The 26,890-nt window shown below is 46.6% G+C and overlaps 1 protein-coding gene across 7 annotated transcripts in view; it reads right to left on the bottom strand.

Annotated features, from left to right (window-relative positions):
* Positions 1–242: 242 nt before the first annotated feature.
* Plekha7 (pleckstrin homology domain containing A7) overlaps positions 243–26,890 on the bottom strand; it is a 216,617-nt gene continuing 189,969 nt past the window's right edge. For 4 of the 7 annotated variants that reach the window (XM_070032802.1, XM_070032806.1, XM_070032808.1 and 1 more), the window contains 15 exons: positions 25,993–26,061; positions 25,755–25,835; positions 24,803–24,952; positions 24,170–24,271; positions 18,805–18,913; positions 18,445–18,671; positions 14,074–14,262; positions 13,854–13,971; positions 12,855–12,946; positions 12,143–12,343; positions 9,314–9,469; positions 5,948–6,081; positions 4,818–4,960; positions 3,376–3,486; positions 243–1,591 (listed from right to left, as the gene is read on the bottom strand). In XM_070032802.1, coding sequence (XP_069888903.1) covers positions 3,386–3,486; positions 4,818–4,960; positions 5,948–6,081; positions 9,314–9,469; positions 12,143–12,343; positions 12,855–12,946; positions 13,854–13,971; positions 14,074–14,262; positions 18,445–18,671; positions 18,805–18,913; positions 24,170–24,271; positions 24,803–24,952; positions 25,755–25,835; positions 25,993–26,061 — 1,872 coding nt within the window. In that variant the 3' untranslated portion in view covers positions 243–1,591; positions 3,376–3,385. Of the gene's footprint in view, positions 1,592–3,375; positions 3,487–4,817; positions 4,961–5,947; positions 6,082–9,313; positions 9,470–12,142; positions 12,344–12,854; positions 12,947–13,853; positions 13,972–14,073; positions 14,263–18,444; positions 18,672–18,804; positions 18,914–24,169; positions 24,272–24,802; positions 24,953–25,754; positions 25,836–25,992; positions 26,062–26,890 lie in introns of those variants that run through there. The other 3 variants (XM_070032803.1, XM_070032809.1, XM_070032804.1) reach the window with 2 other exon arrangements.

The following is a 26,890-nucleotide window of genomic DNA, read 5'->3' as shown; positions in this document are numbered from 1 at the left end:
GGCTCCTTGACTAGGGTAGGGCGGAGGGCACCCTGTCCAGTTGCCAAAACCTACCCTGCTTTCTCTAGGCCTCCATAGTCATTCAAGTGTCAAGGAATTGTCATCAGGAAAAACAACCCAAGTGCTGAAGAACCAGACAAGCAGCTGGAAGAGGTGATACTGAGGATTTTCCCAAGAAATGAAAAAGCACACAAGCCATCAGGAGAGAATTTAGTCAGCAAGAAGCAGGAAACACATCGGGTTAATATTTTAATCTGTGTATCACTTTTTTTTTTTTGCAAACCATTAACACTTTTATTTAAATTAGCTTTTTCTCGCAAAATATTCATTTCCTTTTTCCAACAAAATCTTATAAAGGCAAAAAATAAAATTTTTATTTTGGCAAATGTCATGAAGTTGATACTGGCAGCATATGGAGTTAGTTAAAAATAGTAACTTCTAAATATATTCAAGATTTTTTTTTCTGAGTTTAGTCAAATTTTCATCTAAAGAGTGGCTCCACCCAACAGAGGTCATTTTTTTTTTCCTTTTTAAACATTATTTCTTGTATGAAGAATATCATGAGACAACTTAAATAAAGGACCAGAAACACTTAGCCTGGCTTGGTGGCCGCCTTATTTGGGCTGAAAGTCAAGTCAAAGTCCTGCCATCTTGGCCCTCCTGGTGACAAGCGCTTTGCCTGTTCTCTTCCCACCAGACCCATGACTAGGGAAGCTGTCCTGGATTTCTCCAGGGAAGACGACAGAAGTTCTCCTGTCTGGAGGGTCATCGTTCAGTCAGGCACCTTTAGGTAGACTCCACCCAGTGTGGAGTTTATTGCTCTAATACAGTACAGTTGCTTCTTCTTACCTTTTCTGTGTATCTTCGATGTATGTTTTCTAATGAAGCCAATTTTGTTGTTATTTTTTCTGAGAAGAGTGCTTTGCTTAGGGAAACTTTGCTGAAGTTGTGGAGTCCAAAGCTCTTGAATAGTGTTGTCCTAAACCTAAACCAACGTCCAAGGCTCCATAGAATGGCTCCATGCACCATCCTGGTAGAGATGCACCCATAGCGGGCTGTCATGGCAGGGATGCTGAGCTCTATAGCCGTGGTCCCCTCTTTTCCTGGACAACATGCCAACAAATCTGATGTATTCTCAAGCCCAATTTTCACCTGAGTTCATTAGCAATTGGACTGGCCTCTGCTTTCCCTCCAATCCCTACCTACTATTCCAGTAGTACCCGAATCTATAAGCACAACTACAAAATCCTGCAGCCTCACCTTTCTAGCCACTCAGCCCTTGAGATGAACATTATAAAATACATTCTGATTCTAAAATACAGTGTCAGTATTTTACAGCCTATGTCCAAAGTGCCTTTGTCACATGTAAAAAGGAGTCTGAACTAAACAGGTGGGTATATGTTGGACCGATCCCTGTGAGCAATGCCCCGTGTTGGGCTGTTTCTTCTGCCAGCCAGGACCCCTGCTTAGCTGGAAGCGTTTTCTGAGGGGGAAGAATGGCTGATCTCCTGGGAGGAAGCTGATGCCACTGGGCCCCCGATTCCAGGCTCCTCTGTGCTCTGGGCCAGTCACGGATCAGTCACTGCCTGGGCTGACAAAAAGCACAAGAGACAATGAGAAGCTGGAGATGCCATGTTCATGTCCAGAGAGTTGGCGGTGGGCATGTCTGTGCACACATGACAGGATGGCAGACAAAGCAGCAGAGCAGGGAGCTTAGGCATTGAGGCCGCTTACGAAGGGACCCGGAGCTTCTAGGAGTCACTCTCTCGGTATGGGACTTTACTCCCTCTCTAACACTAGATACATACTGGCCCTAAATTGGTTCCTTGTGCACTAGGGAAAAGGACCTGGGCAAGACCCTGGAGTTATCATGTCTCTACCTCTTCATTCACTGAATGACTGTATGGATCTCATTTGTCTCACCTAAAAACAGAGTGGTCAAATGCTCCCCTAACAAAGCTGCTCAAGTAAAACATGGATAGCATCTGAAATGCAAAGCAATGGATGGGTGGGGGAGGGGAGGGTGGAGAAGGTGATGGTCAAGAGCAAGAGGGAGTGGAGACTCTCCAAAGTCTGTTCCTGCACCAATGTCTCCCTGCTCAGGTATTAGGAGAAACCACAAACAGGCTCATGACACCAGTTGACACATTTCCCCAAGGTTTTTCAGTTATCGGTCTCTGCTCTCACTTCCAGAGGGCTGAGCCCAACAAGGCTCACATCTTCCTTCAACCTTCAGGCTGCCTGAGGCCCACTGACTACTCCAAAGCTGAGGGAACACCTGGGCTGAGGATGCCTACCAAAAATCAAGCCCTCACCCCCAGCAATGCAAATACTGTCCCTCACTAGTCTTGTAGAGCTCCCAGACAAGTCCATGAGTGGTGATGGAGAACAGAGGCTCTGGGCTCACACCAAAGGGCTGTGAATCCTCACACTTACAAGCTGTGACTCCTTGGGAAAGTCCCTCAGGTCTCTGAGCTTCGTTCCTCATCTGTAAAATGGGGAGTGAATATCTTCATGGGGTTGTTGTATGGCTCCAACTATGCTTGGCACATAGTAGGCATTCAACAAGATGAACCATAAGCATGTATGAAGGGCAGAGAGGGGAATGCTTTACAGATGACAAGTTGGGCTACCAAGGATGGGCCTGCCAGGATCCCTGGTCTGACCTTCCATTGTCAAAGCGAGGCAATGGACTCAGTCGCAGCAGCAGCACACCTCAGCTGGACACTTAGTCTGTGGGCTCCTGCCCTGCTCTGTTCCTCATCTCCTAAAGCTCAGGGGAGCAGGTGGTACTGGAACATCCTGCCTCACTAGGGCCAAGTCACATGGCCCTGGGCTCCCCCTTTTCTCATCCCTATGGTGTTCAATGACAAAAACAACATGGTCAGTGACACCAGTACTGGGGGACCTAGAATGAGCCCAATCACCACACTAGGCCTCAGCTTCATCATCTGTAAATCTGGACTTTTTCCAGTCTGGAAGTTCCTTAATTGCCCCAGCTAAAGCCCTTTTTCTTCATCCCTGGAGTCTGGCAGCGTGAGCTGTACTGGCCCATGAGGTATCATGCCGCCCTTGGGAGCAGAGCAGAATGAGAGGACACACTGCAATCTGGAGACTCAGTGAGTGATGCAAGGGCCTGGATGGCAGACCATTGTGTTGGGGCCCCTGGAGAACTGAGTTTCTGAAGAGCCCTAGCTCTTCCACTTGCCTACCATTTGGGCACCACAACCCCTCACTCCCCAACGGCCGCAGTACCAATGGAGGAAGCGTCAGCAGGCAGCACTGCAGTTAGCTCATGGCAGCAGGAAGGAAGAAGGGGACATGCTCACACTAGGCACAGCAGTGATCAGCACGGGGACCCAGGCGAGCTCTTACTTGGAAGGTGTTAGACAAAGGTGTAGTGGAGTCCGTTGCTTAAGGGGGGGTAAGGTGGCACCGTCCTGGAGGACAGGGGGCCTTTAGGCGGGAGGAGGGCCAGCTGCTGCACTAGACGGAGCACACAGGAATCAAGCGATGTGTTAGACTCAACTGCCCCCCCAGAACCAGATGCCCCACTTTCCAGGACAGGGTGGCCTGGGCCCCAACCTAGGCTCCACTGCCACCCACTAATAACCTGTGTCTGGATTGCCTGTAGTTTTTGATGATGTCCTGAGATGGGAGAGAGAGCAAGGCACGGCAAGATGCAGGAGATCATCACTGAATGGGCAGTGAGAAAGGCTGGCCATCGCGTGGAGGGTGTGAGGGCAGGAGTGCTGGTCCGCTGTGGAATGCGGTTGGGGACGGGCAGGGGCAGATCCAGTTAGAGAGAGCACAGCAGAGAGGAGGGCTCCTCCTTAGGAAGGAGCTCAGAGGTTGCTGGGATGAGCTCCAGGATCATCATCCAGGAAGAAGGGTCTGGATGTCTGACCACCTCTCAGCTCACTCAGCATATCTTTGAAGGGAATGGAGATGGAAGGGATTTCAGGGACTCAGCTCAATTAGGATACAGGGGACAAAACTCAGGCCCTTCCTTTTGTCATTGGTCATTCCCACGACTTGCAGCATAAAAGCTGCTTCCATACCAGGAAATTCCCAGGACCAATGGCCATAATCTACAGGCCCCATCTTAGGCCACTTCTCAATCCTGTGGTCAGGACTGGAGCACTGGAAGAGACTGTGACGCCACTTCAGATTTTATGACTGCTCCGATCCCTGAAGGAGCACAGCTGGCCAGGGGCACACCCTAAACGCAGTCTGTGGGTGCAACTGTGAGAAACAACACTAGGTAGACTGGAAAGGCACCCACCCAGGGGAGGTGTGGGTAGAGGGAAGCCCTTTTCCTGGCTGAGAGAAAGCAGTCTTTTTACAAAAGGCGTGTGTGCATGCGCGCGTGTGTGCACACACACTTCTACAGCACGGTGATAGTCTTTCCAACTGGCCAGCAAAGCCACACTTCCTGAATCCTGTGTTCTGGCACCCCACGCTTGGATAGGATGAACAGTGGTTTGGTTTATGGACCTGAATAGGGCTAGAGGGGCCCTCTTCTGTCTTGCCTTCAACAAGCAACTACAACACTAAGGGGTTTTCTGCCCCCCTTCTCCATAAGGACACATACTTTAGACCTCGCCCTTTGATTCAAGTGTGTAAAAAAACCTAAAGTCAAATAGCAATACCTCTCCTTCCAGAAACAACATCCCCTCTAGGCAGAAGAACACACTGCTGGCTTTAACTGCCAACTTCTATTGACTCCCTGGCTCTGGGATGGGCCATGCTAGGAATAAGCCCCAAGGAGCAGAGAGTAAGTACAGAGAACTGGGAGCTGGCACCCACAGCCTTACCTGCCACCTGCTTGCTGCGCTGGGAGGCCTCAGAGGCCAGGGCATAGGAGATGTTGATGATGCGTTCCTGCTCCTGAAGTTGTGAGTCCAGGTCGGCCAGGCTATTTCGGTCCTGACCTGATGTTGGCTGCAGGTTGCACATGCTGCAAGGTCCAGAGAACAGGCATTGGCCCTCACTTGCCTGAGCATGAACCTCAGGAGACAGGAGGTTCTCAATACTTTGGTGGGGAGGACACTGGGGGGACACTGTGGGTATCAGATATAAACAGCACTTTTTCTAGAGATACAGAAGTACATGCTTCTTCTCAAACTTCCCAATAATCATAGCTTTGTTCTTGTTTTAGGAAGGGCACAGGCCTTATGTTAAGGGTACCTGACTAATTCAGACACAAAAGCTAATTCAAGCTGGGTGCCAATGGCTCAAAAGTGAATTCCAAGCTACTCAGGATGCTGAGTGTCATGGTTTAAAGCCAGTCTGGGCAGGAAAGCCCTTGAGATACTCATCTCCAATTAACTACCAAAAACAAAAACAAAACAAAAAAAACCCATAAGTGGAGCTGTGGCTCAAGTGATAGAGTGCTAGCCTTGAGCAAAGAAGCTCAGGGACAGTGCCCAGGCTCTGATTTCAAGCCCCAGAAGCAACATCTGCACATGCACGCACAGACACACACACACACATACACACAGAGCTAACATAGCTCTCAATGGATCATGGGACAGAAAAGCCATCTTTGAGGATCCCAGTTCTATATCCAAGGTAGGCTAAGGCTCTGGTTCCCTCAGGACAAGACTGAGGCTCCTGCTCTGATCTTGGGGTCTGTGTGAAAAAACATAGGCCCAAATGCTCAGAGAACTGTGACTAGAGCTGATATTCAGCTAGATCTTCACGGCCACACTTGGTTCTACTTCAGTCATTAGGGTCAGTCATGTGGGGGTGAGGGTCAAGAACAGGGGCGTCCCTTGGGTTTTCAGAACTTTGCAAGTGTCCCAGGCTGATGTGAATTGCCCCATCTAATGAGTGTAGCCCACCTGAGACAAAGCATACACCCAGCCAATCTTCCCCACACCCACCATAGATGAGACACTCCCCATGGCCAGGGCTGCCCAGACAGGAGCAAGTGAGGGCTGACCTTGACCGAGCTAGGATGTTGCGAATCTTTTCGGCTTTTCGATACCGTGCTTGCAGCTCCTCAAGGCTGGGTGGTTCTTCCGGATCCAGCTCCACATAGCGCTCGGGGATGGAGACCTTCTCAGGTTTGGAGAGCTGGGAGAGGCCCGGAAGTAGAGGGGAAAGCTCAGATGTTCTTGTTTGGCACCCGCTTTCCCACCCCTTCCCCAGGCTGAAATGAACAGAGTTCACAGAGGTGGAATAGTTTGCTAATTAGCCAGTCAGTCAACTGTAGAATTGGAATTTGAATCTGGGTCTCATGCCGAAGCCCACGTTATTCCCACTGCTCAAGACAACCTCCTATAGACCAAGCGAAGGGAAAATGAGTGCAAACAAAGGAAACAGCTGCACTGAGGCATTCCGTAGAAAACTGTAATCCTTAGAGCAGGCTAGAAGCCCTAGTGATCGAAACCTCTGTAGCCTCCCAGGCTCACCAACCCAGCAATTTGCCCAGTGTCCCTCCCAGCACAGGGACTCCTTCCCTGCTTGTCCCCTGCCTGGGGTACTCTTCTTTCACAACCTCACCCTGAGACGCCTTCTCTGATTCTTCTCCCTATCCCCCACTGTCTAATGCAGGGACCTGGCACTTAGTAGCCCTCAGCCCTTCGTGGATAGATGACAAATAAAGAAATGGAAAGATAAAAGGAAGTGACACTGCAATCTGTCCTACAAAAAAAAAAAAAAAAAAAAAAGAAATTCTTCTAGCTGGGCGCTGGGTGGCTCCCACCTGTAATCCTAGCTACTCAGGAGTTCTGAGGATCACAGTTCAAAGCCAGCCCAGGCAAGGAAGTCTGTGAGACTCTTACCTCCAATAAACCACTAGAAAACCAGAAGTGGTGCTGCGGCTCAAGTGGAAGAGTGCTAGCCTTGAGCTGAAGAGCTCAGGGACAGCACCCAGGCCCAGAGTTCAAGCCCCACGGCCAACAAAAATAAAATAAATAAATAAATAATTCTTTTAATCTAGATAGTAGGCAGTTCTACTATATCTACTGTTCTCTAGGGCAACTGGCCTTGAACTCCTTCCCTCTCCAGTATCTTACTCTCACAGTGTCAAACAGCTGGATGAAATCTTGTTCAGAGTGAAAAACTACTGCTAAAGTCAACTCTTGCATGCTCATATTAAAACAGGATTGGTTGGAGATTCCAAAAACAAGCCAAATCCAGTTATGGAACAAATCTGGTCTTAGATTTGTCAAAGGAAAAAACAACTGGTCTAGGTGCACATGAAATGAGTCTGTAGAAACGCTGAAACAAGGACACAGGATGACCCATTGCAACAATGATACCCACAAGACAGTATGTTGGAAATGAGCTTTACAATTTTGGGGAGTGGGGAGGAGTCAGGAGGTGGGGGAGGAAGAAATAGTGGGAGAATAACAAAGGAGGTGGTAGCAATGCTGGACAAGAAATGAACTCATTGCCTTACTCATGTAACTGTAACCCCTCTGTACAGCATCTTTACAATAAAATTTTAAAAAATGAGTCTAGCCACTGCTCAACAGACCTCAGACACAGGTGCAGCCCATCCTTGAACAAGATGCAGAGTGCAAGCTGGCCTTTGAAAGTTTAACTCCTGCTTACTTTCTGCTCTTCAGATCCCTTCCCACAAACGGCCCAGAGACTCAAAGTACACCACATCCCTTTCTTAAAAAACAGCTTAACTTCTGCCAGCACCAATCATAATTCCTGACCAAGCCCCTTGGAGTTGAAAGCTATAAATACACCTATTATTTTGTAAAACTTTGGAGCCCACTTTCAGCACTGCTTGAATTTACATTTTTCTTTTTTTCCCCTCTGTTCTCAACTAGGCTTTTATTCTCTGTCTACATATTTAAATTCATGCAGCCTTGTACTTTGCTGAAAGATGGCAAGTAATAAACTCTTCTCTGTTGTTTCTACTAAGGACAGATCTAGAGGAAGCAGATTGCATTGTAACAGGAAGGATTTAGGTTAAAGATAAAGAAGGACTCTTTCCCTGAGCCACCTCGCCGATTAGGACACTAGGGTGTACCCTTGCACTTGCCAAGGCAGTATGTGAAGTGTTCTTTGTCACTGAGAAATCATAGACTTTTGGCTGTTTTCTGACAGAGAAAAGACCTGTGGGCAGGGGACTAGCCTTGTTAGCAGATAGAGATCCAGTAGAACTGAGAACTTAGCAACTCCACAGACATCTATTATCCACAGTGCTTCTTAATTCTCAAAGATGCTTTGGGGTCCCCAATCTACTGGCAGTAACCACTGGCAAAAACAGCTGGACTGTCCCTTAAAGAAAGGAGAAGAGGAATGAAGATGTACCTTACGGGTACAGCATTTGTCTAGTACCTGTCACGCCCTGGGTTCAATCTCTAGCACCACAAAAATAAACCCAAACCCTAAATTAGCTTTAAAAAACCCGCAAAAACCCCAATAACAAGCAACAACAACAATAAGCCAACCAGAAGGGTGTTGAGTGTTTAGCAGTTCAGCTCTCTTTCCCTTATCAAAGGGACTCATAGAGAAGTTTTATTGAGGAACCACCAAAATCTATACTTTATGTGATGACACCGTTCTTCTCATGCAGTTTTTGCCAGTGTTTTCAGGCATTTGTGGGTCACTGTGTGATTCACTCAATAGTTTTCCTTCAACAAATATTTACACCTACATTGTGCCACTCAGTGCTATGGAAACAGATGTGTGCCACGCAGCAATTAGACAGCGCTCTGCAGTGGGTACAAATGATACAATGAAGGCCATCAGAAGTTATGGATGTCTAGAAGAGTGTGAGTCTGTTACCCCTGTTAAGTCTTCACTTGCTTTCCTGGGTCTTCCCTGCCATGATGTATGCATGCCAGCAGAGGGCACTTGAGGAATTCAGACCAGAACCCTGCGAAGTCTTCTGGCCTCTCTGTTATGGTTGGAAATTTTACATGTGATTTTGAACTTATGTTTTTCCCTTGAGTCTGATAAGCCAGGTCAGCCTGACTGACTGATATGGTCAAATCTTGGTGCTTTGGGAACAGAAACTACCCATCAAGATGCCTAGTCTGTGTGAGGCTTTCTAATCCCTCCTAAGAACATGCTGAATCACGTAATCCTCACCACACTTGCTGAGGAAAGCGAGGATTCAGAGAAGGTACAATTACAATTTTCTCCAAATGACAGAGTTAAATCTGAACAATAATCAGATTAGTGTTGATTTTATTGCTCCTTTTACGGCTACACGTTGCTATCTATTCATGCTCTTAGACTAAAGTGAAATCAAGACCAGATCTCTGTAGGACTGCTGAGTAGGCTGGGAGCCTTGAACAACGCAACTTCTAGGAGTCATGAAGGAAGCCCCTGCCCTCACCTCTCTGCTGATGTCCAAGTCATAGTCTTGAGGTTCCAGGTCCAACTCTGTGACAGGCACAGCCTGCACTTTCAACCAGCCATTCTCCTCGTCTTTCCTTTCCCCTTGCATGGCCCGTTCCAGCAACTGCAGGTCAAAGTCCTGCTCTCGCTTCCACTGGCAACAGAAGGTTAAGAGGATTAATTGCAGAGGCTTTGTAGACATGGGGTCCTTAGGCAGCTGGACCTCTGATCTGCTCTGGAAAAGCTATGTTCTATAACATGACATGTAAGGACAAACAAGGCCTCTGTCCCCTCTACACGGTCTGACTTCTATTTGTTCTCTGATCTGGGTCCCAAGAAAGTTCAAATGTGTACCCTTAGGATATAGGTTGAAGACCAAGACTACATGATTTCTGGCTCACAGTGGTTCACAGGGATCCAGACTATTCCCAGGTCTGAGAACCTGAGTCCCAAAGAGAATCTGGGAAAGAACTCTACAAAATGGTTTTTGCCTTTTCTGCGGATCATTAATTCATGAAAGACTTTCTGGTTCGGTACTCATATGCTCCAGAGGTTAAGAAATAATAGGGAAAAAAAATTGTAAGCTCTTTATGGCCCTGCTAAGCAAGTCAGATAACCAAGAGTCTCTCTATTGGGTATTCCCAATAGGACTCTCTCAGGGTGAGTAAAACTGCACCCACAGCAGGCCTGAGAAGATGAAGAAAGGGCAGGCTAGAGCCTGAGAGGAAGACAAACTGCCATGGAAGAGCTTATCTATCTAATTTGGGTCAATGTTCTCTTTAAATTACAAGAAAAACTAAATAGTATAAAATTGAAATGCTCTTATCAAATGCAATGGTTCCAAGGTTGATAGTATCAACTTTGTAACCAGCATCTGTTTGCATGAGGCAGAATTTAAACCTAATCATTTTAAGATGTAAGCATGACTGTCCAGCTCTGAGATGTATTCTGCTCACTTGGGCCTTTGCATACTAATCAGGTGGCTAAGCATGGAATAGCTCAAGGCCTGTGTTCTCCACAGATCCTTATGCATCCCAGACGACCTCTCCCATTTCACCAAGTCCCAACTCTCTTGTTGCCCTTTGAGTCCTTCCAAACCCCAATCTCAAAGCCATATCAGCACATTTCACCCATTCATGCACAAGCTCTCAATACTGACTCTGAAACAATGTAATAAATCGTGGATGATAGTTTTCCAAATACAGTTTGAAAGGATTAGGCACTTGGGAATTTGAAGATGAATTAATTTAATGATTTACAAAGAAAACACACATTTCCTTAGATGCTCACAAGTGCTTCAAATATAAACAAGCCCTCATTTAAACCCAGCCTGATTGTTTCTACAAACAAGAAAAGTACACTGGACTCTACAAAGTAACCCTGGGGAAGAACCACGCCAATCCATCATTGTTAAGCAACACGTTTATTGGCGTTGATGCCGAGACTTACATGTCTTTTTTTTTTTCCAGAGAAAAATTACAATGTATTCCAGTGATGTTTTTTGGATAATATCTACAGTTGAGACACCATGTTGTCAAAGGTCAGTGTTATCCCATTATGACATTTGTTTATTTAAAAAGTTACCAGGTTTGCAGCTTTTAAAGATATGACTGTCCTGAATCTAGTCCTTTGTGTCTGGGCTAACAGCTGCTGAGTGTCCCTCTGCACACATAGTTTATATTTGATATCTATTCAAGTTACTAAATGTCAGAAACACAAAAGTTTTCCATAAGAAATTGTGTGATAGATGAAAGGAATTAAAACCATATAACCTCAGACGTGGTGGAACTTGGTCAAATGTATACTCGCTGAAGTCTATCTACTATCTAGATGTAAGGCATGAATTTCCATAAATTCATAATACCCTGACCTCTGCCAGTGACTATGGTCCTCACACAGAGGGTTGGCTCAGGGACTCTGGTACAGCTTTGGGGAGTAGTAAATTATGAGTCAGTAGGCCTGATGAAGGAATTCAGGGAAAAAGGAGAGTCACATTTGGAAGTGGTTACTAGGCTAGGGAGATAAGCGCTGCTATTTACAAGCCTGGTAACAAACAGCACAGGCCAGTTAGAGACTGTTCAATGCAAATCAGAAGCGTCTGTAAACACAATCAGGCAGGATTAGAGAGGCAATGAGCAACAATACTAAAAGCAAAAGAGCTTGTGCAATGAATTAGGGAAAGAACAGTCAGGCTAGAGAGCTAGGGTAACGTGACATTCTACACTCCAAAGTCAAAATGGCATATTTCCAAAAAGGGACTTAAGGCAATGGTGGATAGGTGCAGCTCTGGAGAGCACCACCAGGGAGCAGCACTGGGTCTTCCCTCCCCCAACTCTCCTGGGCACCTGAGGCCTCCGCACCCCAGGCCGGGGAGACCACCAGCCCTCAGGGTTGTGGGATGCCACCCGTGCTCAGTTGCCTTCCCCTCCTCCATCACTTGCTTGGCAGTTTGGGAGGCTGGTTGTTTGGTTTGTACTTATCAAATCCTGTTACCATCTTTCTCCTTCGCTTCATCTACCTTGTATTCCCAAGTCCTCAATTCAGCTAAGAGATCCCGAATGCCCACAGAGGCCTCACACACTTGGCTGGAGGAAATGACTGGGTATCTGCTAATATCCTAAGCCTCTGCTGTGAGATCTCCTGCTCTGCTTCCGGGTCACCCTCTGACCAGCTCACACATGCACCCTGGGTTGTGGACAAACAACCTGTGGGATGTTCTCAGCCATCTTGGGGGGGGGTGATGCCTGCCCTAGAGGGACGTGGGGAAGCTCTGCTCAGCTTGAGGAAGGACGGTGCTCCCTGTCCCATTCCCGCCTGCCTAACATACTGAGCCGAGATCTCCAGGCAGCATCTGGCTGAGGTAGCGAGATGAGGGCAGGCCTGTCCGCTCTCCTTGACTCAGTGTCCTCTTGCGTTCCCGGACGAGCGCCTTCTGGTGCCTCTTCATGCGCTCGAGCTGCTCCTCTGCGCTCATCTTGCCCCGCTGGTGGTCCCCTGAGTACAGGCGCTCCAAGGCACTCTTGGGTCTCTGAGGAGGAAGATAAGAGGCACGTGGAGCTGTTGGACTAGCAACACAGTGGGCAGCCGCCCTGGACCTCCATCCTTGTTCTTAAGCACTCCATCTGTCTATTGACAATAGTTGGGCTGTGTCACACACACACTACTTTAGAGAATCACTTCTCTGAACACCCTGGCCTGCACAAGCCTTCTGGCCAGCACCCCATTCTGCAGATGTCAACATTGAAGCCCAGTCCTGCCCAGCTACATATGCATTCAGTAAATCATGATGAACCCATCATGCAGCCTTCCAGGGGTTACCTCCTGTGATCCTGTCAGGTTGGAGACAGAAAGATGAGGTCCTCAGAAAATCCAGAGGGAAGTGTTATGACTATGTTGGTGGACAATGGGTGACAGGAGCCCTGACTCATGGGGGGTGGGGGGGGTGGGGCAGAGGTCTCCTCGGAGGCCATCCTTAGTGCTTGTAGGATTGCTAGTCACTTCCTAGCTCAGAGCTCTTCCCTAGCTTGAGGGAAGCTTACCTTGCTGTTTTCAGGATTTAGACCCCTCCGGAGCGTGACGTAGGGAGCAATAGTAGATGACTGCTGGAGCCTTGATGTGGACCCAGAGAGCCCTTAGGAAAGAAAGTGTCAGTGTCAGCATATTTGTACCCCTCTAATATAAAGTCCACTCCCAAGAGGGACCAAGAGATAACCCATTTGTCTTTCTCCTTGGGTCTAGAAGAGCCAGACCCTAGGTAGAGGGTGAGGGTCAATACAAGGTTACCCTCTGTCCCCAGAGGGGCGACAGCATCCCTGCTGATTTGTGAACTATATCATAGGCTTCCCTTTCATTCAGAAGCCCTAATTGGAGGGGGGAGGTACAAGTATCCTTCACCCCTCTCTTTCCTGGAGTACTCTTACACATTCTGCATAACCAAGACTGGGATAAGGAAAGACAGAACAAAGGAGCCCAAGTGAGAAGAATCTGCGTTTAAGAAAGGACTCACTGGGTTCTGGGGTGACATGAGAGGGAAAATTGTTCTGGAAGGCCTGTAGCATTTCCCGGAATCCCAGGATTCATTTGTCCAGAGACAGCATTATCTTCAGGATCCCACACAGATCAGCTAATTGGCTCTTGTTTAATTTCTCTGAGATGTGAGTTTCCTGATGTCTATATCCTATATAATATTGTTGATGGTGTGTGTGTGTGTGTGTGTGTGTGTGTGTGTGTGTGTGTGTGTGTGTGTGTGTGTGTGTGTGTGTGTGTGTGTGTGTGTGTGTGTGTGTGTGTGTGTGTGTGTGTGTGTGTGTGTGTGTGTGTGTGTGTGTGTGTGTGTGTGTGTGTGTGTGTGTGTGTGTGTGCGCGCGCACGCGCAGTGTCGGGCTTAATGGTAGTAGAGCTTTTAAATATTGCTTGTGGGGAAGAGGTAGAAGAGACAAAGAGTCAGGAAGTGGGTCCGAAGGATCATAGCTACATTTGGGTTCAGTGTGGTGGAGTTGTGGGCTTTTCAAAACACTCCAAAAAGGGTCTTGCCTTACCTCTGCCTGGCAGCGTCTGGTACCTGCTCTCTGTGCCCACGAGTCCCAGGGAGGGCTGAGACACGTCCCCACTGAGGGTGGCCAACTCAGGCTCACTAACATATGACCGGAGTTCCACCTGTGGGCAGAGTCTGAGGCTGTCATACTTGTTTGGTGTCACCACACCTAATGAGTGGTCGTTTCACTCAGCTGGCAACTCAGGGGTGCCTGCCCGGCTCACCTTTGAGTCCCCATTCACACACTGCCCCAGCTCCCGGTCCCGCTTCCTCTCATCCGACTGCCGCTTGAGCCCTCGCACGGAGGTGTGGCGGATGATGGTAGACTCCCTCGGCAGAGGTGGCACAGCTGGGGGCTGGTCTTCTGGACTGTAGAGCTCAGGGAGTGGGGGCCTGGGAGGTGCCTCGTCTTCCTGTTCAAAAAGAGAACCAGAATGCCTGCCTAGTGGGATTACTGCTGAAGGGCACGGTCATGATACAGTGGCGGTCTAAAGGGCTGGAATAGGCTACTGTGAAGCCACAGAACGTGACTACCTCAGCCAGGATTGTGAGCATTTCTTTTGGAAAGGCTGAAGAGGCGAGATGTCTCTGTTCCAGCTCTCTTCTTCCTCTTGATTCTTGTATATTCTACTGTACAGTGTAGATAACCTTTCTCCAACTCCAGGACTAGGGGCCTCCAGGGCCCATACTCTTGGCATGGTGCTGCACTGCCAGTCTATTTCCTTGGCATCCACCACCCCAGAGGCAGATTTCTAACTCTGCTGCATGTGAATTGATGTCAGCACCCACTTTGGAGAACAGACGATACTATCTGCTTGATGGTGCTCAGCCTGAGCCTGGATCCATGACTCTGCATTCTGGATCCTCTAGCAGAGTGAGGATAGTATATCCTCCTGCCCTTTCTCTCAGAAATGTACATGGCTACAAAGTAACTTCTGGCTGGGAATGTGGCTTAATGGTAGAATGTCTGCCTAGCATGCATGAAGCCCTGGGTTCCATTCCTCAGGACCACATAAACAGAAAAAGTCAGAAGTGGCATTGTGGCTCAAGTGGTAGAGCACTAGCCTTAAGTAAAAGAAGCTCAGGGATAGTATACAGGCCCTGAGTTCAAGCCCCAGGACTGGTAAAGAAATAAAAAGAAAAGAAAGAAAGAAAGAAAAAAAAAACAGGAGATGGGCACTGGTAGCTCATGCCTGTAATCCTAGCTACTCTAGAGGCTGAGATCTGAGGATCATGGTTCAAAGCCAGCCCAGGCAAGAAAATCTGTGAGACTCTTATCGCTAATTAACCACCAGAAAACTGGAAGTGGTGCTGCGGCTCAAGTGGTAGAGTGCTTGCTTTGAGCTGAAGAGCTCAGGGACAGCACCTAGGCCTAGAGTTCAAGCCCCATGACTAACAGAAAAAAAGGAAGGAAGGAAGGAAGGAAGGAAGGAAGGAAGGAAGGAAGGAAGGAAGAAAAGGAGGGAGAGAGGGAAGGGAGGAGAAAGGGGAAAAGTACCTTCTGAATGGACAGAAAGAAAGAGTATCAGACAAGTGACTCACTGACTGCCAAGCCCACTGCCTGGAAGGCAAGAAATGTGACGATTTTCTGTTCATAGTGCTGAGGACCATAGCTCCTCTTCCAATCAGCAGACAGGGCCTGACTGCTAACCACTCATTGATGGCCATCTTGCCTTCTCCTAACTCTTAAGTTCCTTAGTCTAGTATTGTTTTGTTGTGGTTCCTCCCCTGACCCAGGATTTTTCAGAGTTCCAGAAAGGGTAAGATCAGAGAAAGAGAGAGAAAAAAAGAATATCTGGAGAAAGAAGGTGAGAGATGTTTTATTATATTCTTTTTTAAATCTTTTAATACTCTTAGAAATCATTATCAAATAAAGATGAAATTAAATTCAAGAAAATAAGTTAAACTGAATGAGAGACCTGTAGTTAGTTACAAGTAATAATGTAGATGAATCTCACAAATACAATGTTGAAGATGAAGGATACAAGAGAATTCAATGGGATTTTTTTGGTTATTGTTCTTTTTTTTGTCGGTCGTGGGGCTTGGACTCTAGGCCTGGGTGCTGTCCCTCAGCTTTTCAGCTCAAGGCTAGCACTCTGCCACTTGAACCACAGCACCACTTCCAGCTTTTACTGTTTATGTGGTACTGAGGAATCGAACCCAGGGCTTCATGCATGTTAGGCAAGCACTCTGCCACTGAACCATCTTCCCAGCACCAAGAGTTCATTGTTATATAACTACATAATTAAAATGTTTAGGGTTATAGACCAGTAGTCAACTGAAAAGAAAAAGAGTGAAGAAAAAAAAAACAACTAACATTTTGGTTGGTCTAGACTGAAAAGGTATTCACAGGCCCGAGGGTGACCTCTTGTTGCTGAAAGGATTTTTTTTTTTCTGGGTCCGGTCATGGGGCCTGGGCGCTATCCCTCAGCTCTTCAGCTCAAGGCTAGTGCTGTACCACTTGAGCCACAGCGCCACTTCTGGCTTTTTTCTTTTTGCTTATGTGGTGCTGAGGAATCGAACCCAGGGCCTCATGCATGCAAGGCAAGCGCCCTACCACTGAGCCACCTTCCCAGCCCATCTGAAAGGATTCTATTTGCTATCTTGGTTTGGTATATTATAGATGGTCTCCTTATTACTTGCTAAATTATATATTTTCATCTTATGTCATATTCAGGGTAGATGTTACTATTTCACGTAAATGCTAAAAACAAGCTATCAACACTAAAAAAAGTGGTAAAACTGTAAACACACATATACAACAAGAAGGAGAGAGAGGAGAGCCCCAGCTACCCTAATACACAAGAGTCACAGAGGACTAAGCTGGGAGGAGCCTCTTAAGAGGAAACTGAGGTGGCTCAGAAAAAAAACTGGACTTGCCCAATAACACAGCAAGGACTGAAGTATAGGTGACCCAGTGCTCCTTACTTCAGTGGATGGGTACCTGGCCTATCTTACCAACAGCTGTCTAACCAAGACATTCCTGCTGTGGTTTCTTGTGTTTAATGGCTGCGGTTCAGTTTGCTCTGTTGATTTGGGATAGAGGAGATCTCAAGATGGAAGGATCTGAGGAGCTTCTCTGGCTGGGTCACAGGCCATATCTGGATCCAGCTCTGAACCTTGGTCCATGGCTGTTAGAAGTAGATGGTGAGGCTGGGGGATCATTCTGTGCTTTCTCCAACCCTTGTGTTCCAACCTCTGTGATCCTGGGCATACCCAGCATCCAAGCAAGGCTCTGCCAAGTCTTTGTTAGCAAAACCTTTCCTGTCACCATTCCCAGGTGCCTTCCATTCTGGCTTCTTTCACTTGAGCCAGACTCCTTTCCTTTTACAGGCAAAGGCGGCCTTGATGTGGAGCAGAAGACAATGAGTTACCTTACTACATCTATTTCTTTGAATTCTCCATGTTCCAAGACTCTGAAGAATGTGCACAGAGCTCCTCTCCATGCTAGGCAAGCAAAGGTGTGGACTCAGGTCACCACATGGTTATACACCGGACCTGAGGTCCTGAGCTGCAGGTACAGTTAGATGGCAGATGGCACAGGATAAAAGAGAATGAAAGAGATCTAGATAAATCCACTATCTAACACAGAGACCACCAAATTCCAGCACCTGATCTCCTTCAGTTTTCTTCTCCATGGGATTGGTACACTAACCTTCTTGCCCATAGTGCACAAGGCTCCTGGAAAGATTAAAGCATCCTCAGAGTATAGCATAGTGCTCAAGAACAGGGGAGGGTAAGAATACTTTTTTTTTTTGCCAGTCCTGGGGTTTGATTTCAGGACCTGGACACTGTCTCCAAGTTTCTTTTGCTCAAGGCTAGTACTCTACCACTTGAGCCACAGTGCCACTTCCAGCTTTTTCTGTTTATGTGGTACTGAGGAATCAAATCTAGGGCTTCATGCATGTTAGGTAAGCACTCTACCACTAAGCCATATTCCCAGCCCAAGGAGAGATACTCTTTTGCTGGAAGGAGCTTCCTGCCCCTTCCAGGCTATATGATGACAGGAGAGCCATCTGCACAGAGCCCTCTCTGCATGAAGCAGATCACAATTTCCACCCTAATCATCATAATCACTTCCTCTTGCTGGGACTCAGTTTTCCCAACTGTAATATAGGAGGATAGAGCTAGACCACCTCTCAGAATCCTATTGGTTCAGAGGCCAAGGCACATGGCAAATACTACCCTTAGCTGCTCTGGACTTTGGATTCCCTGAGGGCTTAAAGCTTGTTCCATGTTTCTCCTGATAGTTTTTCTCCCAAGAGAGGCTTATCTAAAAACAAAAAGGGAGAGTCAACTGGGCACTGGTGGCTCATGCCTGTAATCCTACCTACTCTGGAAGCTGAGATCTGAGGATCGAGTTTAAAACCAGCCTAAGCAGGAAAGTCCATGAGACTCTTATCTCCAGCTAACCAGCAAAAAGTTGCAAGTGGAGCTGTTGCTCAAGTGGTACAGCACTAGCCTTGAGCAAAAAGTTTAGGGATAGGGATAGCGCCCAGGTGCTAAGTTCAAGCCCCAGGACCAATTATTTTTTTTTAAAGGACAATCAGCTAGACAGGAAACAAAGCACTCAGCTCCCAGTCACTACAACTTACCTCTTGGGGCTTTGCTTTAGTTGGTGACTGAAGCGGGGACATCACTTTCCTCAGCTGTGGCGGGTGAGGTCGGTATGGCACATAGGTCTGCAGCTGTGGGAAGAGCCGGACCTCCAGCGGGGTCCTCACAGGGCTGGCAGGAGGGCTGGGCTGCGGGGCCGGCTTGCTCTCAGACATTGAGAGTGAAGGCACAGGGGAGTGAGGAAACAAAGGCACCGTTTTTCTCTCTGAGGACAAGGAGGGAAACAAGGACAGGATGGAATAAAGGCCCCCTTGAATGACAAATGAGGTGATGTAGCACCATGAAGACAGCCTCCAAGGTTCATGTCACCCATCCCACTTCTCAGAAGATGTCCCCACCTGGGTTTTTGACAGACTCCACCAGGACTCGGTAGTTCTCTTTATTTGCACTCAGGCCTGCAAGGACGTCTTCGATCCTCCATAGATCCTTCTGGATCTGTGATTTCTCCTGGTGGAGACAAGGTGGCAGTTCAGTGCCTCTCAGCTCCTAACTAGAATTTTCTTCTTGGAATTTGTCCTGCCATTCTAGGCAGGACCCCTTCCTCTAGGGGCAGCACCTCTTTGCAAACCACACTTTGGCTAGTAGCATGCTGCTACAGCTTTCTAGGGAAGGGCACACATGAAAACTTCCCAAGGTCCAGAGAATAATTTGGGAGCAGGCTTTCCTCAGTTGGGCTGGTCGACTTCTACCTAATTTAATAGTGCAATGCTTTAAATACCATACTATTCTACCTACCTGCTGTATGAATTATCTAGAATAGTTAATTTCACAGAGACAAGATATAAGACAGTAATTCCCAAAACCAGGGAAGGGGGAGGAGATTGATGGTACTTAATAGGTACAGACTTTCATTTTTGCAAAATGAGGTTCTAGGCTCAATCAGTCCCCAGTAAGGGAGTGAAAGAGGGGGAGTTAAAAAAAAGTCTCATGACCGCACTGGTGGCTCATGCCTGTAATCCTAGCTATTCAGGAGGCTGAGATCTGAAGATCGTGGTTCAAAGACAGAGCAAGCAGCAAAGTCTGTGACACTCTTATCTCCAATTAATCACCAGAAAACTGGAAGTGGCACTGTGGCTCAAAGTGTTACAGCACTAACCTTGAGAAAAAAAGCTCAGGCCCAGCACCCAGGCCCAGAGTTCAAGCTCCACAATGGGCAAAAACCAAGTCTCAGAACTAACAAGCAAACAATGGGTTTGAGACTCAGCTCCACATTAAAGCCTGGTCCTATCGCCACCCAGTACACTGCGGAACCCAGAGTGAATAAGTAGTGGAACGTTCAGTAGGGCTGAAGTCCTGAAGCTCCATCCCAGGAACAGGTGAAAGAGGGAAATAAAGTTCATCCTCTTCTTCCTCCTTAGCTCTGCATTCAGAAACTCTCTGACCTGTTATGCCCTTCTGATACCCCCTCAGGTAAAACAAGAGCCAGGAGGAGCAAGTGCCAGAGTCCCTAACTTTCTCCAACTTTCACAACTTAATAATGCAGTGAAGCAAGCCTCTATAAGGCAAGGCTTGAGTTTTACTCCTGTGTCCTCACACTATACTGTTAGAAGTCTCCCATATTCTGCTTTCAGCAGAGACTTGGACTCAATGTCCAGGTTGGACCCACTTATCACTACCCCATGCTATTTCCTGGGTGTTCTGTTCTCTGGCTTCCCTGATGCTCAGGTGGCTGTGTGTTCACACACACACACACACACACACACACACACACACACACACACACACACACACACACACACACACACACACACACACACACACACACACACACACACACACACACACACACACACACACACACACACACACACACACACACACACACACACACACACACACACACACACACACTACTTAACTGAAAATGCTATGACTATTCCCACAGCTGAACTGGCTATTGGGAGGTGAATTTCCAAAGTTATGGCTGACAATTTACATCTGGGCTTTAAACACAGCTCAAGTGCTAATAATTTGTATAGGTCTCTAACAGCCTAGGATTAAATCAAAGCAGCATAGAGCCTGATGAAAGAAGAATTCTGTGGCTTCCCTGGTCATTGAGACATGCAGGGAAAATATAAGCAATACCATAGAGCTAGGTAAAAATCCAGTAGTAGGCTCCAGGCTGGCCTATCTGCTAGAAACTTGCAGGAGAAAATTCTCCAGGAAATATGTGATAAAATCAGATATACTGTTATCAATTTCTGTTTAGGAAGGGGATAAAAGGACTCTAGGCTTGCTATCTATTAAACTACTATGAAATAAAACCATAATAGGAATACAAATGATTAATATTCATATGAAAAGATGTCAAAAATACTAGCAATTAGATTAGCCGAGCGCCGGTGGCTCATGCCTGTAACCCTAGCTACTCAGGAGGCTGATTTCTGAGAATTGTGGTTCAAAGCCAGCCCGGGCAGGTCCGTGAGACTCTTATCTCCAATAAACCATTAGCAAACCCTGAAGTGGCACTGTGGCTTAAGCGGTAGAGCGCTCACCTTGAGCTGAAAGAGTGCAGCAATAGCGCCCAGGCCCAGAGTTCAAGCCCCACAACTGACAAAAAAAAAAAAAAAAAAAAAAAAGAAAAGAAAGAAAAAAAAGACTAGTAATTAGATTAAAACAAAAAGACTGATAACATCAAGTGCTGGTGAGGTGAGATGTGAGCAAAAGGGCCCAATGCTTTCACTTTCTGAGTGGGAAGGTAGAAGTCTTTTAGATGGCAATTTGGCAATATTTGTCAACCTCTTTTTTAAACTGAAAATGTGTTTGTTTGTTTGTTTTTGGGTCCGGTCGTGGGGCCTGAACTCTGGGCCTGGGTGCTGTCCCTCAGCTCTTCAGCTCAAGGCTAGCACTCTACCACTTGAGCCACAGCGCCACTTCCGGCTTTTTTCTTTTTGCTTATGTGGTGCTGAGGAATCAAACCCAGGGCCTCAGGCATGCAAGGCAAGCGCTCTACCACTGAGCCACCTTCCCAGCCCCCTGAAAATGTTTTTAACTGATACATATAAATGCAAAAATTGTGCATATTTATGGAGCACCGTGTGATGCTTCAATATCTGTATACATTGGATAATGATATGGTAAACATAACTAATCTCATCTTTTTTCCTTTTCTTTCTTCTCCTCTTTCCTTGCTCCCTGTTTGCTTCCCTCCCTGAAGACAAGATCTCAGGCTAACCTCATATTCAGCAGTCCTCCTGCTCTCTATCCCCTAATGCTAGGATTATAGGCATGTTTGCCATCATTTATTATTATTATTATTATTTTTTTGGTTGGTTGTGGGGCCTGAACTCTGGGCCTGGGCCTGGCCCTCAGCTCTTCAGCTCAAGGCTAGCACTCTACCACTTGAGCAACAGCACCACTTCCAGGTTTTTCTGCTTATGTGGTGCTGAGGAATTGAACCCAGGGCCTCATGCATGCAAGGCAAATACTCTACCACTGAGCCACCTTCCCAGCCCCTCATTTATTATTTCTTTATGGCGAAACATTCAAAGTAATTTCTTCTAGCTTTTTGAGATGTAGTATCAGTTTCTATAAGGAAATGCTTCCACAACATAAAGACCAAAAGGCAAGTTGCCAAACAATGTATAATAAGGACCTTCTTTGAGCAAACCTTTTCTCTGTTCCAAAGCCCAACTAAATGATCCAATTCTACACATTTGGAAAGGCACAGAAATAGTCAGAGAGGCACGGCAGCAAGTTGACAGCAGGTGACTGACAGAGAAGGTGATGGGAATGGGACAGAGGAGAAAAAGGCATTAGTATCATTTGTGTTTTTGCTCCTCACTTTGGGGGCTTTTCAGAAGCTGTGTATACTTGTATTGTTTGCATAATTAAAGAATGAAAAGGCTCTCCCATAGGAGGTCTACACACCACTGGTGCCACTTTAGTGATTCCTGAGATGTTCCAGCACCTTTTGTGAGTACTCAACACCAACATCAATGGGCGCTGGAAAACAACTTTTGTCATCACTCCTATTAAGGGTGTGGGATGAAGATATACTCATGTGTATGCAGACATTGACCTCACTAAGAGGGCTAGAGGATGAGGTGGAACATGTGATCACCGTTATGCAGAATCCACATCAGTGCAAAATTCCAGATTGGTTCTTAAACAGAAGGATGGAAAGGATGGAAAATATAGCCAGGTTGTGGCCAATGGTCTGGATAATAAGCTCCATGAAGACCTGAAGAAGATTCAAGCCCATAGAGGGCTGTGCCACTTCTGGGGCCTTCGAGTCAGAGGCCAGCACACCAAGACCACTGGACGCTGTGGTCAAACTGTGGGTGTGACCAAGAAGAAATGAGTCTGTAGGCCTTTTCTGTTAATAAATAATTAATGTACTGGGGGGTAAAAAGAATTAACAGCTGAAAGTATTGCTGCTAAAAGTAACTGTGGATCTTTGAAGCCCAAGACAAAAGAAGGTGATCATTTCAGGAGCTAATGACTAGAAAAAATAGTTGCAAAGACTTTGACAATATATTCACCTAGCATTTTCAAGCTATTATGCTAAGTCCTGGGGATTTAAAAAAAAAAAGAAAATGTTAGCTTGGATGAAGGAGAATTATGGGTATAGCAACAACAGCAGGAGACAGACAAGTTCTGTGAAAATTCATAGGTCAGCCCCGAGCCAGAGGCAAGATTTTGAGCCAGAAACTGAATCCTTTGGGAACCATCTGAGTGAGCAGGGGCTAGTATCACCCAGAAAAGCTTCAGGTCACATAAACCTAAACACCCTCCAGAATTTCCTTCACTTTTCTAGGGCAATGCTAAGTCCAGAGATCCTCATATTCACTCAATTACCTGAATGAGGAACGTGGGCTAGAATTAGGTCAAGCCTAGCATTATACTCTTATGTGCAGTGTCTCACATAAGAAGTCTCCAGGAACGCTTGCTGAATTCAAAGAAACAAAATCATGTCAGGGCCCTGCAAGAAGGTGATATAGATCTGAAGTGGAGTTGGAAAGTAGGTCATTTTCCATTTTAAAAATTCTGAACATGAGGTAGAAGCCTGGTTAAGCATCACAATTGGTGTTGGGGGGAGTGGCAGGAAGGATTTGTTGGGTGGCTTGGGAACCCAACCCAGAAAGAGGAGAAACCTTACAGTGCCTGTCATTGTCTCATCTTTGGGGGACAGAGGCTGCTATCCATGGGATGGCCTGGTTTTTAAGGTAAGGAGGCTGGGCTCTAATACCAGCTTTCACAAGTAGGGCAGGGGCCAGAGATGGGTATCACCTAGTCCAGTCTCCAGAAACACAAATGAGTACCTGGAGATTAGAAGCACCTCAATGCACTGAATTCACACTTCGTTCTTAGATAGTAGTGAGCTGATAGCATCTATCCTCAGGAATCAGGCAGGAAGGAGGTAAGGCTTCCCTGCTGTTCTGTGTCCAAGGGGCCAAAGAGGGGAACACATATCACTCTCACCTTTCCATAAAGTATTCTAGCTAAGTCTCTTCTCATGTCTGCTTTCCAAATGCTCAGAAGCAAAAAGCCTTCAAAAAATACTAAGGGCTTATCTTTGAGAGCAAAGAGGCACAGGGAGTTGGGGTAAGGCTTGGTGAAGGAAAGGATCTCCAAAGAAAAGCTTGGGGTGGACGTTTTGTGGGGCCAAGAAAGAAAAGGCCTTGGAATAGTGCTCACAGCCCCGTAAGCTAAGCTCTCAGGAACAATCAGAGCTTGGAGGGATGAACAGCCCTTGGTCACCTGGAAGAAAAAGGCTCTTCTGTGTTGCTCCTGCAGGGTTTGCTTCAGCTGTTCCACGTCCCTCTCCAACTTCAGGTACTCGTTCCAGGCATTTTCCATTTCCTGTTGACCAAGGAAAGGCTTCTAGTCCCTTGTTGTCTCCTTTCTCCCTGGCAGCTTGCGAGTACCTATGCTCCTGATCTCTGCTGACCAGCCAGGGGAAGAGGGAAGGAGACCAGCTGATGGGAGGGAGACAGAGAAGCCGGAGGGAGTGTGGGATCTTACTGTGGCCACCTGCTCTGTCCCTTTTTTTATGCAGAAATGCTTTAATTCCCTGCCTTGACAGAAAGGTCTAGACCCAGCAGACTGACAAAAAAGTAGAAATTCTGACATCTTAGACTGGCATAGGGCCTGAAAATTGCTTTGAGAATTCCATCCATTAGGCATTCTCAGCCATCTGGGAATAGCCCAAGGCATGGCAGACAGAGTAATGTCATCCCTGGAAGCTGTTGTCAGGATGCAGCAGCCTAGGAGAGTTCTTCCATTTCAAGATTCTCACCCCCTGGCTAGCAACTCAACTAGAGCTGGGGAGATCGGCACATGGTGGCCATCCTTCCTGAGGAAATATCTGCCACCATCACACCCTGCACGCACAGTGGATTCCCTGGAGATCTCAGCTCGGATGTGGACAAGATCTTCCTGAAGCAGCTTCTGCTGGTAGGAAATCTTCTCCAGGTGCTGAGGCTGGTCTCGGTACTGCTCCATCTGTCTGTGTAATACCTCTAGTACAGATTCCAGCTGGTCCTGCATCGGGAAGGACAACAGGATAAGAGTTCAGTCCAAGAGGTCCCCTCATACAATACCAGGAAGCAAACAAAGCCTGGAGATATGAAGCCCAAAGAGGCCAGTGTTGAGCTAAGGGCTAAGAGGCAGGGTTCTGATGCCAATTTACTAATAGCTCTGTACCTGGGCTTCCTCACCTACAAAGTGGACTTAAAGCCATTTAACTCCTTATACAATAAACTAAAACGTGAGTTAATAGAAAAGTCTGAAAGCTCTGGAGAAAAAAAAAGTGTTATTATAAACCTTTAGCATGACAAATACAATGTCTTATTAAAATGCAATAAGAAAAAAATTCCCTGTAAGGGTCCAAGAAAGTAAATATGGGTAGCCCCAGACCCATTCTAATCTTCACATCTAGAGTCGATGTCTTCATAGCCCAGATCCTAGAAGAAAGGAGTTTAGGGAATGAGGGACTCTGCCCAGCTGCAGCAGTAGCCAATTTCAAAGGGGCAGTTCCTTACTCAGGCCTCAGGCACCCAAATCATCACACCCAAGTCAACAAAGCCTCTCCCAGGCTCAGCTCTGAGGGCTTCCAGGCAAGTGGCCCAGAGCAGAATGAGATGGAGATAGCTGGAATGAATAATCTGGGGTCTCCCTATTAGATCTTCTTCAGGCCCAGATAAAAGTCCCAAGAAGCACATTTTAAGCAGGATTAAAAAAAAATTTAAACAGCTGCTGTTTAAAACATGAGATTCTAATTAATGTCTCAGGAAAGACAGGGCAACCAAATACCCTTGTACCCCTATGCAAAACCACTGCATACTTTGTTCTCCTTTAGAGCTCGGATCTTGTCTTCTAGGTCCTGCAGGATTCTGTCTTGTTCGCAGAAGATGCTCAATTTGACCTACAAGCAAGAACAGGATGAGGAGAACCTGGGAGGCTGAGAACAAGCACAGCCTGCAGGTTATGAGTAGAAAGCCTGTGACTACATCCAAACCCTGCTGGAAGCTACCCACACTGGGTCTGGGTCAGGAGGGGTCAGCCTGTCATTGCTCACTCACATCAATGTCACTCTCGGCAATCTTCACAGGCTTCAGACTTCGATCCTTGAGAAGGTCTCGGCCTGTCATCTGGGAGGTAAACAATTTAAAGGAGAGTTTACCATAATGTTTAGAATCATGGTGCTCAGGAAGGAAAGTTAGCTCTATTGTGAATGGTGTTGAAGTCTTGGCAGTGGATTATGGCATGAAAGGGCAAAAAAGCCTAAAGTGAAACCTGCTTCATTTCTATGTTGATTTCTTTTTTTGAGTAAAACTAAAGCCTCTTTGTGATCCTAGTAGCACTTGTACATTTCTCAAAGTAAATGCAGTTGTGAACCCAATTCTTCACTGCATACTTTCATTCTCCCCAAATCTCCTTCCTATCAATGCAGGATCATCGTTATTATAAAACATTTATTCACCCCAAATGAATGGGACAGCTGAGTGTGAATCTCAGATTTGCTACTGAAAAGACAGAGGTCTGCTAGTGAGCCAGGGACAAATGCAAATTACAGAAGTCCATCACCTGCTGCCCAGGGCAGTCATGTGGACAGGAGGAAGGAATGAGCAAATCCTCTGAGCTTGTCTAGCTTCCGTTGAAGGAGATCTCTGAGCAAGCACTTCCCTTCCCCATGAGTTGGGCCAGCCCTCTCACCTACCTATTGGAAGAAGACTTAACCAAAGAAAGAAGAAACCTAGGTAACTCCCAACCAGGGTTTTAAGTTAATACTTGAATAATAGACTCAGCTGTACTTGTATGAGTTACTACCTGTTATCTCCAGAAAGGAAATCATAAAGCAATAAACAAAAGCCATTCCCACACCTGTGAGCCAATGGGATTTCACCTTTCCCAACTTAAAGTGGTCAGTGTTGCCTGTTTCCTACTGACCCCTAAGAAACTGAACTCAACTCTGTCACT

This window comes from Dipodomys merriami, unplaced genomic scaffold (assembly GCF_024711535.1).
Source record: "Dipodomys merriami isolate MVZ:Mamm:240054 unplaced genomic scaffold, mDipMer1.0.p SCAF_21, whole genome shotgun sequence".
In the NCBI taxonomy this organism is placed as follows: Eukaryota; Metazoa; Chordata; class Mammalia; order Rodentia; family Heteromyidae; genus Dipodomys; species Dipodomys merriami.
The sequence above is the reverse complement of the archived record's forward strand: the minus strand, read 5'-3'. Positions and strand labels throughout refer to the sequence as shown.